At 39.5% G+C, this 12,933-nt stretch overlaps 1 protein-coding gene across 1 annotated transcript; it reads left to right on the forward strand.

The window, feature by feature from the left end:
* Positions 1-9,364: 9,364 nt before the first annotated feature.
* LOC132181912 (uncharacterized) lies at positions 9,365-11,332 on the forward strand. Its single transcript, XM_088512581.1, has 3 exons — positions 9,365-9,614; positions 10,092-10,622; positions 10,737-11,332. Exons 1-3 carry the CDS (start codon positions 9,365-9,367, stop codon positions 11,330-11,332), a joined length of 1,377 nt encoding a protein of 458 aa, XP_088368707.1.
* The last annotated feature ends 1,601 nt before the right edge of the window (positions 11,333-12,933 follow it).

The following is a 12,933-nucleotide window of genomic DNA, read 5'->3' on the forward strand; positions in this document are numbered from 1 at the left end:
CCAGGCCAGGAGTGATCAAGTGCATGATAGAAGAAGGATCGATCGCAGACCTACGATCGAGCCCACACGGGTTGCGACCGATCTCACCCGTGCGCATGAGACACACCAAGTGGCGGCCAGAATGCTCTTCTTTCCATATTAGGGTTTTCCAACTCCCAATTGTAATAGGTCTCAAAACCCTACGAAATCCCTAGGTTTACTACTTTGTCTAGGACTTCTAAAACCTATAAATAGAACCTTAAGCCTGTAGAATTGATAGGCTTTGGAAGGAGAAGAATCGGAGCTCTTCAAGTTCAAGTCTCGGGTTTATTCTTTTCCTTTCTTTTCTTTTCTTTTATGAAGATGTTTAACATCAACTCTATGTGTAGCTAATTTAATTAGTAGGGCTTGATTGAAGCCCTAGTTATATTTTGTTAATATTTCATTATTGGCGCCTTTGTGATGATCTTGTTGTGCTATTTAACTTGATTAATACCTGCTTGCATGAATTCCTCATATGTGTGTGCCTGATCAACATATGCATGTGGTATGGACGAGTTAGTTAAATCAATTTAGATGACCGAGTCCTGGGTTTAACATAAGTAACAAAAGATATCAACGCCGGATTCTTGCGTTAATCAACATGGGGAACCGAGAGTATACACCTATGCCCTAGGCCTCATGTGTTTGTCGGTTTCCATAGAACATATGCTTTCCTAAAGAACAACTTAGTATATACCATGCTAAATCCTTTAGGAAAGAAAAGAGTTAGAGTATACACCCATGCCTAACTCGTTGCTTAAGGAAATCTATAGTTTAAGGAGTATACACCCATGCTCTTAGGTTGACAAACATTAAATAGACATAACTTGATCAAAACATTGGCATATTGATATATTAGCTTAATATAATTAGTGGTGGATATCAAAGCCCTACCTTTTTATCATTATCAACTCAACCCAATCTTTGTTTTAGTTTACTTTTGGAATTGATTTTAAGCAAGATTCAGCAATCCTCGTGGGAATGATTCTGTATTTGCACACTATACTACTGTGTTGACCTCGTGCACTTGCGAGTAAAACACACAATTATTTGCCTATTAACAACTTAGTATATACCATGCTAAATCCTTTAGAAAAGAAAAGAGTTAGAGTATACACCCATGCCTAACTCGTTGCTTAAGGAAAACTATAGCTTAAGGAGTATACACTCATGCCCTTAGGTTGACAAACATTAGATAGACATAACTTGATCAAAACATTGGCATATTAATATATTAGCTTAATATAATTAGTGGTGGATATCAAAGCCCTACCCTTTTATCATTATCAACCCAACCCAATCTTTGTTTTAGTTTACTTTTGGAATTGATTTTAAGCAAGATTCAGCAATCCTCGTGGGAATGATTCTGTATTTGCATATTATACTACTGTGTTGACCTCGTGCACTTGCGGGTAAAACACACAATTATTTTCCTATTAATTTAGGTAGGTAATTGTGAACAACAGTTACTCACAAACATCATGTACAGTTCATGTTATTCTAAAAATTAAAGCATCACTTCAAGATCATGATTTTCATTCATTAGCAAGCTTAAAAAGATGAACTCCATCTTCACAATGAATTGGAATCCCAAAGTTCAATTACTTACAAAGGACATGCTAAAACATCACAAGTTTGAAAATAGTGGAAGGTGAACTAGCACAAAATTATGAGGCTTCCAATTGTTTCCAATGTGTAATGTCTCCATATCTCAAAATTCACTAAAATCCCTATTAGAATGAACAACCATGGCATATTTCTTCTTCTTTTTTTTTTTTTTTGGTCAGGTTGTGCAATGTTTGCTTCCCTTAAGCTTTCTAATTGACCCATGTAGCGAGTGTTAAGTCAATGACTCCCAAACCAGATGGTTTTAGGACATTAGGTGTAGAGACACCCCTAAGGACCTACTAACTCAAGTCAAAAGGGCTACAACACCAAACTAACCATGACATTGATCAAATCCAAATTTTTCACCTTTTGACATGAACACTCAATGCTTTGAGGCAAGATGTCCAATTACTCAGTGAAAAGCTTATCAATGATCATTTATTTTATATATCTTTTTTTTTTTTTCAAATAAACAAATAAACACAAAAGACAAAAAACATGAAATTGGGACAAAATGTGTGCGAATAACATGTGTGCCCATACCCCCAAACTTAAATGGCACATTGTCCCCAATGTGTCTAAATTAAGGAAAGAGTGTACCCGGGAGATGGACGACATACTCTTGGAAAGCATGGCTCATAGCACACCCCCAAACTTGAATTGAAGCACACTTATCCCTGCAAAATAAGAAAATGCAAAAATAAGTAAAAAGAAACAAAACTAAAGATAACTAAAAAGATTAACTTAAAACACACTAAACAGACAGAATAAAAAGATAAACTATAGGGTGCCTCCAATGAGCGATAAGTTTAACGTCTTCAGCCAAACGGTGGTCCCTGCTCAGTGCTGTCCAGAAGATGATGCTCTAGATGGTGGTGGCAACCGGCTAAGAATGGAATGCATCAATTCTTCTAAGGCAGCTAGTCTTTTATCCGTCAAGACTTTATCCTCCCGAGCCTCCCTTCTTTGATCCGCCAACTCTCTCCTAAGGCCTGACATTTCTTCACTGAGTGAGTGATACTGTGCTACATGAAAGATGATCATGGCCTCCTCCTCTGCTGCCTCTGGTGTAGCTGCGGGTTCATCTTCGGCCACTGGCTCGGCCTCACTCTCTTCCGCACCAGCTGCTGGTGCTGGAGGTACCCGGGGCATATGGGAGCAGCTCTTGTTCCATTGGCAAATGCCAAATATGGGAGTAGTAGTGACTGGCTCATTAGCTGCGATGCCCTTGATGCCTTTCTTCCGGAGGATGTAGGTGATTAAGTATGGGAAAGGCAACCCCCATGAGTGTGTGGACTCCACTCCTCCAAAGTGCACTCCATTCCAAAATTTATGAATTTGCTTCCAGATGATATCGGGAATAGAATACCAGGCATCTTTATGGAAGGCGTAGAGTGTTTGGAGAAATTGATCCCACCTTTGAGTTTTGTGCCCCAAGAGAAAAGCATTTCGGTGCAATATGAAGTCCACAAACCAAAGCCGTTGAGGTAGCTTGGATCGGCTACCGGCATATTGCCCTTGGAACATGTCCTCAATGATTTCCGCCACATAGAATCTGGGTGGTTGCTCGGCAAGCTATGCTGTTTCTGGAGGGTGCTCATCATTGCATTGAAGGGTAGCGGCAATGTTGGCCCTTGTCACGTCAACAGCTCGGCCTTGCACTTTGGAAGAGAGGGCAGCCGGCCTGTCGCCATCATGGGATAGGTGGGCATAGAACTCGATCACCAACTTTCGGTATGCAGTGGAGGTGATCGGCTTGAAAATCCTCTTGAGCCCCCGGCGCTTGAATTTGGCGACCGCCCATTGAGTCACTTCAAGGTTTTGGAAATCTTCACGAATGGCGAAAGTGGTCTCAAACAGCAGCTCCTGCTCCTTAAAAGTGGGCAGGGGAGAAATGGCTTGGTTATCTGAGCCCCGGGAAGATGAAGCTCGAGTTCTTGGCATGATGAGCTTGATTGGGAACTTTTATCAAACACCTGGTGTGCACTTGTGACGACCAAGGTTGCCAAGACACGGCAACAACTGCCCAAAACTCCCTGTAAAACAATAAAACCCAACACAGAGAGGCAATGTGGGTGGATGAACACCCACAATTGCAGAAAATGATGAAAAAAATGGAGGATGGGGGTTAAACGGAGTTGGGGTATTGATGGGTGACGTGTGTGTGATATTTGATGATGGTGGTGGCTGCAGGGGAGAATGGGGTCGTGCAAGTGCAGATGCGGTGCGATGGTGGTGGTTGAAAGCCGGTGGAGATGAGGAAAAGTGGTGGTGCGCCGGTGAAAGTGTGGGTGCAGGTGATGGGGACTGTACGGCGCAATGAGAGTGCGAAGGGGAATGGGAAAAAAGTGACCTAAAATAGGTCACGTGGCTTGCTGCCCGAGTGCGCTCGATCACACACATGGTGCGCTCGATTGCACTCGCGCAAGGATATGCATGAGTGGGTGATGTGCGTTCGAGCGCACACAAGGTGCGTTCAATCGTGGTAACAGAATTTACCATGCCAAAAATTGATTGCTGCGCTCGATTGCATACAGGTTGCGATCGATCGTAGTAACAAAATGTAAAAAGTTTTTTTTTTTTTTTTAGTGCATAATGTAAAGTAAGGAAATTGATATGATGGGAAACAAAGATGGAAAAGTGTACCGTCTCTAGTGGCCTCAGTACCACTGTTCTAAGTAGACGCACTTGAGCCCCTGGCCTGCTCAAACGCTTCTACTTGTGGCTGTAGTGCTACTAGTGTTGAGAGCTACACTTGAGTTCCACAGAATGTGGCTCAAGTGCCCTAGGTGGTGCAGGGACAGGACTTTCTTTATAGGTCAACAATTTCGGTCCCACATAGAACTCCTTCTTGACATGCTTTCTGTGATGATGGTCCTTTGGTCTTTTCTTGTGGAACTTGGTGCCCTTATTTGCTTCATACCTCAATTCATCCCGTTCATGCAACTGCCGCTTTCTCTTGGCTTGAAGAGGGTGCCTTGCTCTACAGATGTCATTAGTAACAGCTGCATAGACTGGCCTAATGTCCTGCCTTGTGAACTTGTGAGTGAAGGGGGTTTTTACTGGATCTTTTTGTGAATCGTACAAAATTGGCTCACTAACACGTTGGATCATACATGCATCAAAACATTTAAAATCATCTAGAGGTATTTGCATTGCATCAAATATTTTGAATTCTATTGTCTCACCATTCACCTTCATACTTACAGTACCCTTTTTCACACCTATTATAGTATCAGCAATTCTCATAAAGGGTCTTCCTAAGATGATAGGCAAGGGTGATGGCATAGGGGATTCTTCCACACCCAACACAATGAAATCCGCAGGTAAAATAAATGTACCTACCTTTACCAACACATCTTCAAGTATATCTCTTGGTCTTTTGATGCTTCGGTCTGCCAATTGAAAGGTGATTGAGGTTAGTTGAAGCTCCCCCAAACCCAGCTTTTCATATACGGTGTAAGGTAGCAAATTGACCCCTGCTCCCAGATCTAGCAATGCATGCTCAAATAGATGATCTCCTATCCTACAAGGAATGGTAAAACTACCTGGATCTGTTAGCTTTGGTGGTAATTTTCTCAAAAAAACTGCACTTACCTCTTCTGTTAGGGCCATTGTCTCATGCTCCTGAAACCTCCTTTTGTTAGTGCAACAATCCTTTAAAAATTTAGCATATGAAGGAATCTGTTTAATTGCATCTAATAAAGGAATATTGATTTCTACTTTCCTTAACATGTCAAAAATATCCATAAGCTGCTTTTTTTTTTTCTTTGGTTTAACTAACCTTTGAGGGAAGGGTGGTGCATTTACCTTCTCCATTTTGTTTACCTTGGAAGTTGATGCTTCATCTGGAGATGCTTGAGGTGGCTCTTCAGTTCCAATGACCTTGCCATTTCTGAGAACTGTGACTGCTTTCAGCTGGTAATGACCCCCTGGATTAGGTATTGTTTGGGCTGGAAACTTTTTCTTCTTTCTTTCACTCAGCTCCTTTGCCATCTGCCCCATTTGCACTTCCAGTCTTTGGATGGCTTGATCGGTCCTTGTATTGAACTATTTTTGGTCAGTCATAAATTGCTGTTGTGAAGTCACCAGGTTGTGTATCATATTCTCTAATTGGTTCATCTTTGACACTTGGGTCAGCTGGCTTGCTTGTTGGGGACCCTTCTGCTGTCCTTGATTGTTACTCCATGAGAAATTTGGATGGTTGCGCCACCCTGGATTGTAGGTGTTGGAGTACGGATTGTTCTTGTGGGGATAATTGTTTTGTCCCACATAATTCACCTCTTCTTGCTCTACAAATGGAGATAAAGGACATATTTCAATAGTGTGATCTAAATGGGAACATATAGCACATACCTGAATTGGTGTGTCCTTTTGAACATGTGAGACGTTCTGAGCAGTCATGGCTTTGACAATCATATCCAACTTCTTTTCCACAGCAGCCATCTGATTTGGAGATCCCCCATTGAAATTCACTTTATACATACCCTTGCTCTTTACTCCTCGCCTTCCTCTAGAGCAGAATTGTTAGGAATGCTCACTTAATGTTTCAATAAGCTCCATTGCTTTCTCACTACTCTTTTCCATAAGTGCTCCTCACAAGCTGAATCAACCATCCCTTTGTTAGTATCATCTAAACCTTCATAGAAAATTTGTACCTGATCATCTTGAGGGATGTTGTGATGTGGGCACTTTAGAAGCAATAAATTGAAGTGATCCCATGCCTCAAAGAAAAGATTTCCATCTCTCTGCTGGAACATTTGAAGTTCCCTTTTAAGCTGTCTTGTCTTTTGGGCTGGGAAAAACTTCTTCAGAAACTTGGTGGCTAATTCTCCCCAAGTATGGATAGAATCTACAGGCAAAGAATTATACCACAGTTTAGCATTATCTTTCAAAGAGAAGGAAAAGAGGACAAACCTGAGCCTCTCTGGAGTTAAGCCTTGGATGTGCTACAACTTGCATAGATCAAAGAACTCCTTAAGATGCAAGTTAGGATCCTCAGTAGCTGTGCCCCTGAAGTGAGTCAATGCATTGAGGATTTGAGGGGAAATATAATAGTTGCCTTCCACCTCCGGTTGATATGCCATGCATGAGGGTTGATTGAGGTTCGTTGGGACTAACGCCTGCTTCATCGGTCTCCGTACTGGTGGTGGATTTGCCTCTAGTGGTCTCGGCACTATTAGTGGATTCTCTTATAAATCTTCCATCTCAATTTCTTCCTCTTCTTCTTTGTTTCTAGGTCTTTGTTGAATTGTCCGCTCAATTTCAGGATCGAGTGGAATGACGGTTGAATCTTGAGATTGACGACCTTGCATCAATTGAATTGCCTCTTTAGTTAAAGCAGCTTCAGTGCTGCTTGTTCGGATGCTCCCTGGAACTGTGCTCGATCATAGGTTGGTGCGCTTGATCGCAATGCACTCGATCGCACTTAGCTGATGTTCGATTGTAGTAACAGAATTGCAAGTTCGCAACCTGAAACAGAAAACATAAAAGTTAAGAAAAACGAAAAATCTTTTTGATTTTTTTTTTTTTTTTTTTTTTATAACAACAAAATTTAAAATTGAAAATTAAAACAACACAACTAAAGGAAAATAATCTTAAACAAAATTCGCTGTAATCCCCGGCAACGGCGCCAAAAACTTGTTGTCACAATTACCTACCTAAATTAATAGGCAAATAATTGGATGTTTTACCCGCAAGTGCACAAGGTCAACACAGTAGTATAGGGTGCAAGTACGGGGTCATTCCCATGAGGATTGCTAAATTTTGCTTAAAATTAATTCCAAAAGTAAAATAAAACAAAGATTGTATTTGAGTTGATAATGATAAAAAGGTAGGGCTTTGATATCCACCACTAATTATATTTAGCTAATATATCAATATGGCAATGTTTTGATCATGTTATGAATATCTAATGTTTGTCAACTAAGGGCATTGGTGTCTACTCCTTAAGCTATTGATTTTCCTAAGCAACGAATTAGGCATGGGTGTCTACTCTAATTCTTTGATTTCTTAAAGGATTTAGCATGGTTGTCTACTAAGTTATTTTTTAAGAAAGCATAAAACTGTGGAAATCGACAAACACATGAGGCCTAGGGCATGGGTGTCTACTCCCGGTTCCCCATGTTAATTAACCCAAGAATCCGGTGTGGATATTTTTTGTTACTTATGTTAAACTCTGGACTCAGTCATCCAAATTGATTTAATTAACTAGTCAATATCACATGCATATGTTGATCAGGCACACACATATGAGAAATTCATAAAAACAGGAATTAATCAATTTAGATATCACAACAAGATCATCACAAAGGCGCTAATATTGAATATCAACTAAACATAACTAGGGCTTCAATCTAGCCCTACTAAATAAATTAGTTACACATAAGTTTGATGTTAAACATCTTCATAAATAAAATAAGAGAAAGGAAAAGAATAAACCTGAAACTTGAACTTGAAGAGCTCCAATTCTTCTCCTTGGAAAGTGTGTCTATTCTAGAGGCTTAAGGGTCTACTTATAGGCCTTTAGGAATACTGTAGAACCCCTAAAAATCGTAGGGTTTGAGCCCTAGTTCGCACTAAGCTACAAAACCTTAAAAGTTACTATTTCCTTATTAAGGTTGGTGGCTGACTTGGCCATCACGCACGGGTGCGGTCGATCGCAGCCCGTGTGCGATCGATCGCAGGTCTACGATCGATCCTCCTTGTGCTTGCGCTCGATCGTGGTTGCCTTGTGCATTGTGGTCATCGCCTGTTGTGCGCTCGATCGCAGCTCCCATGCGATCAATCGCTTTACCAGAGCCTTCCAATTTTCAAAATAGCTCTTTTTAAGTCCAAAACTTCTGAAATTTCTTCTTTTTCTTCCAATGACCTACAAAATAAAGGAAAATACAATAAAGAGCTAAAATGACTTAATTAACTAAAACTAAAGGATTAAAACATGTAAGTTAAGGGCTAAAAATATGAATATTTTAGCACGTAACAGAGCTGGTGGAAGAAGTTATTACTGAGGAAGAGAATGTTTTGTTGTGTTTAATCCCGGATGAATTTGAGATTTTCTCTGCTATCATTGATCTTGGTCTCAATAAGGCCCCGGGTCCAGATGGGATGACTGGGCTTTTCTATAAGTCCTACTGGCCGATTGTGAAATTGAGTGTGATCTCTTCGGTCTAATCCTTTTTTAGGGGTGGTTATATGCTTAAGGAATTCAATCATACTAACATCGCTCTCATCTCTAAGGTTGATAATCCTTCCTTGGTGTACCATTTCTGGCCTATTAGTCTCACCAACTTTAACTACAAGATTATCTCTAAAATCTTGTCCAATAGACTCAAACCTCTCTTACACAAGATTGTGTCTCCTACTCAGTCAGCTTTTCTCAAGGGAAGGTCCATCCATGATAATACTATTTTACCTCATGGGATATTTCATACTATGAAGAAGAAGAAGGGGAATGGTGGGCTGATGGCTTTGAAATTAGATATGAAGAAAGCTTTTGATTCGATGGAATGAGAATTCTTGCTGAAAATCCTTTCCTTACTTGGGTTTCATAGTACATGGATCCACTGGATTAGACAATGTATTTCCACTTCCTCATTCTCTATTCTTTTGGATGGTGCTCCTTATGGGAAATTCTTTCCCTCCCGTGGCTTAAGGCAAGGAGATCTTGGGCTCTGAGATTCTTTCTAGGTTAATTTTACAGGAAGAGCACTTGGGTCACTTACATGGTATCAAAATGGCTAGATTGAGCCCTCCTATCTCACATCTTTTGTTTGCGGATGATGTGATGATCTTTTCTCGAGCCAATGTTCGCGAAGCTAATGTGATTCTTAATTGTCTTTCTACTTATTCTCGGTGGTCTGGTCAGTGTATTAACTTGGCTAAATCAACAGTGTTTTTTAGCAAGAATTGTCGGCTAGCCTCTAGAGCTTCTATTAATGGTGTGCTTCATCTTGCTCCTATTCTAGCAAGGGCCAAATACCTTGGTATTCCTCTTTTCATGAATCGTAAGAAGAAAGATACTTCTATTGAGCTTAAAGATAGGTTTTTTGCTAAGATCTCATGATGGAAAGCTAGACTTCTTTCTCAAGTTGCTCGAACTACTCTGTTGAAATTGGTTGCCAATGCCATTCCCACTTATATTATGTCTCTTTTTCTCTTGCCGAAGTCCCTTTGTTCTGACATCAATGCAGGTTTGAGAAAATTTTGGTGGGGTTTTCCCCAAGATAAGAAACATAATCTCTCATTTCTTTCTTGGGAGAATATTTGCAAGCCCAAGGTTCTGGGTGGGCTTGGGATTCGCTCTATGGAGTTTTTGAATAATTCCTTGCTGGCTAGATTAGGTTGGAAGATGACTATTAATCAACCTCTTTTTGGGTTGAAGCCCTCAGGGGCAAGTATCTTGCTAATGGTGTATCCTTTTTAAATGCCCCTTCTAATCCTGTCTTCTTGGCTTTGGAAAGGGTTGCTGAAAAATAGGGAGGTGGTTTCTAAAGGGGCTTGTATTTCTATTACCAATGGTGTGAATGTTGGCATTTGGGACTCGGCATGGATTCCTTTGCAGCCTAGTTTTAAGCCCAAGCCGAATCCTAACTTGGTTGAGCTTCCTGATTTTCGTGTTGCAGATTTGATTTCCTCTGAAGAAAGGTCTTGGAACAAACATCTTCTGCAGGATCTTTTTGACTCGGCTTCTGTTCAATGCATTCTATCCATTCATTTGCCGCAGAACAGCTCTTTTGATAAGTGGATTTGGGCTCCTTCCTCAGCTAGGCTCTTCTCTGTTAAATCTGCCCATGAGCTCTCTTTTTCTTCTGGTGGTAGGTTGTCCCCTTTATCTTCAGAAGCTTGGCATGCCCTTTGGGGTTTGAAGCTGCAAGTTAGGCTGAAGCATCTTCTTTGGAAGATTGCTTGGAATATTCTTCCTTCTCGGGGCAATATTGGTCGTTTTGTGACCATGGCTGCTGTGGATGCTTGGGTTTGTCCCTTTTGTAAAGGTCCTTAAGAGACCTTGTCCCACATTTTTTTGGATTGTGACTTGGCAAGGATTTTATGGAGGTCCTCTCCGTAGCCTCTTAACACTACTGTTTTTTCTTCTAGGCCTATTTCAGATTGGATTCTTGCTATCATTTATCCAATTGATTGGCTGGCTATTCCTAAGGATGAAGTTAGAAGTTTTCAATTATTTGCTGCACTCACTTTGAATCATATTTGGTTTTCCAGGAATAAATTGGTTCATGAAGCTTTACAACCTGTTCCAGCCAAAGTGATCAAGCTTGTTTTCTCTTCCTTAAATCTTCATCTCTCTGCATGCCAAGATGCTGCTCTATCTTCTCTTTGGGTTCCTCCTAAGCCTGGTTGTCTTAAGGGCAATTTTGATGTGGCCATAAAGGACACATTTGCTGTGGCAACTGCAACCATTAGTGACTCCTCCGGTAATATTGTCTTTGCAGCTTCTCAGAAGCTTTCTAATTTGGATGTCTTAAAAGGTGAAGCTACTGCAGCCCTTCTTGCAACTAGACTGGCCATTTTTTCAGGTTGTGATAGATTCCATCTTGAGGGGGATGCTTTTCTGGTTACCTTGGCTATTAACAATCCTTCGCTTTTTGAGTCTTGGAACTTTGCTTCAATTGCTTATGATATTAGGCTGAATTTATCATCCTTTCAAAGTTGGTTTGCTTTGAAAGTGTTTAGATATGCCAATTGACATGCACATGTTTTAGCTAAATGGGTCGCTTTCAATCTTGTTTTTGGAAGCATGTCCACAGGATCTCCCATTCTCTCTTCCATTTGGATCAAGAGTGGTAAAGATCCTTCCCTATAGCCTTTTTTTTTTTTTCCTTATATATATATATATATATAAAGCAGGCTTCAATTCCCATATTGCCCATGGAATATGGAAGGATTTCTTTCTCTTTTTCTTTTCTTAATTTTTTTTTTTTTAAACAAAAAATTGTTTATTATTATGTGTTGTAACATGCTCACAAATTCCTGTGTTGCATCCTTTCCTTTCCACTCATTTGCATAACTAATCAACACCAAAGTATATCCATAAATGTTGTAGCATATATATATGCTCGAACCTCCTTTTCTATATGACCTGCTATTTAGAGTTGAGCCTGTTGGAAATAATTTTGGATGGTGCACAAATTCTCATTGATATAAAATAATTACAATATGAATATTAACAATAAAATAAATAAAATACAAGAGATGAAAATAGAGTATGAAAATATCTCACAATGTGCTATAGAATCACGCAAGAGTGTTGTCCTTAAAGGTTGATTCGTGCCTCCCAGAGTGTATAACTCGGTGCGATCGGATCTTTTGACATGCAACCTCCCAGGATTAGACTATAGCGTTTATCTTCATTAAGGATGCACTTCCAAATAACTAAGAGTAATAGAACAACCCAATTGTCAAAGTTGATGAGGGACTTCAGAATATTATTTGTAGAAAAACCAATAATATAGCATATGCCATGAAACAAGTGTTTTGCAACACACTATACGGCCTTAGCCTTAGATAAAAAATAAGTGATTTTTTCTTCTATATCTCATATACATTACTTACATTCAATGTATTAGTATATATATATATATATATAAAAGGTCACCAACGGTTAGAACTTAGAAGCATTAAAAATATTCCATGACCAAAGAGTTGATAACTGTAAAACATTTCTTAATGAGCAAAAGCCATAAATCATATTTAAAGACTAACGGTCAAAGCAATTAAAGAATTAAAACCCATGAAATTCTTAATGACCAACGGATACAAACGGTAAAGGAATGTTAAAGATGATATTTCTTTTCCATTAAAACTCATGAAGATGCTTGAATTTCAAGTAATAAAATATAACGGTAAAAAATATAAAGCTCATGAATGTCTTTAATAAATAGTAATAAAGGTTTGAAGATTAGAAACCATAAAAAAATAGTATGACCATTAGTTAAAAAATAAAAGTATGTTTGTAACATCACAACAGAGCCTTAATTAATAGAAAAAGAAACAAGCCTGAGGCCATTTTCTTACATAAACCAGTCATTGCAGAAGTACTTCAAGTCTTCCCCGAAACAGAATAGTGAAATGCTCTACCATATATGGCATTACAGTGTTAAATATCCACTATGAAATCACTTTTCAAGGTCTATGGAATATAATTTCTTTCCCCTTAACTTTCACTACTAAAACTCGAGGAAAATAGACCAAGTGATTTACTTTCCCCCTAATTTACCGTGGCATTTGAATCTTTTATCCACTATATATCCACTCATAGTTATCATCTGCAGCTAATTAAAGTCCACC

This window comes from Corylus avellana, chromosome 2, assembly GCF_965113065.1.
Source record: "Corylus avellana chromosome 2, dhCorAvel1.hap1.2, whole genome shotgun sequence".
Taxonomy (NCBI): domain Eukaryota; kingdom Viridiplantae; phylum Streptophyta; class Magnoliopsida; order Fagales; family Betulaceae; genus Corylus; species Corylus avellana.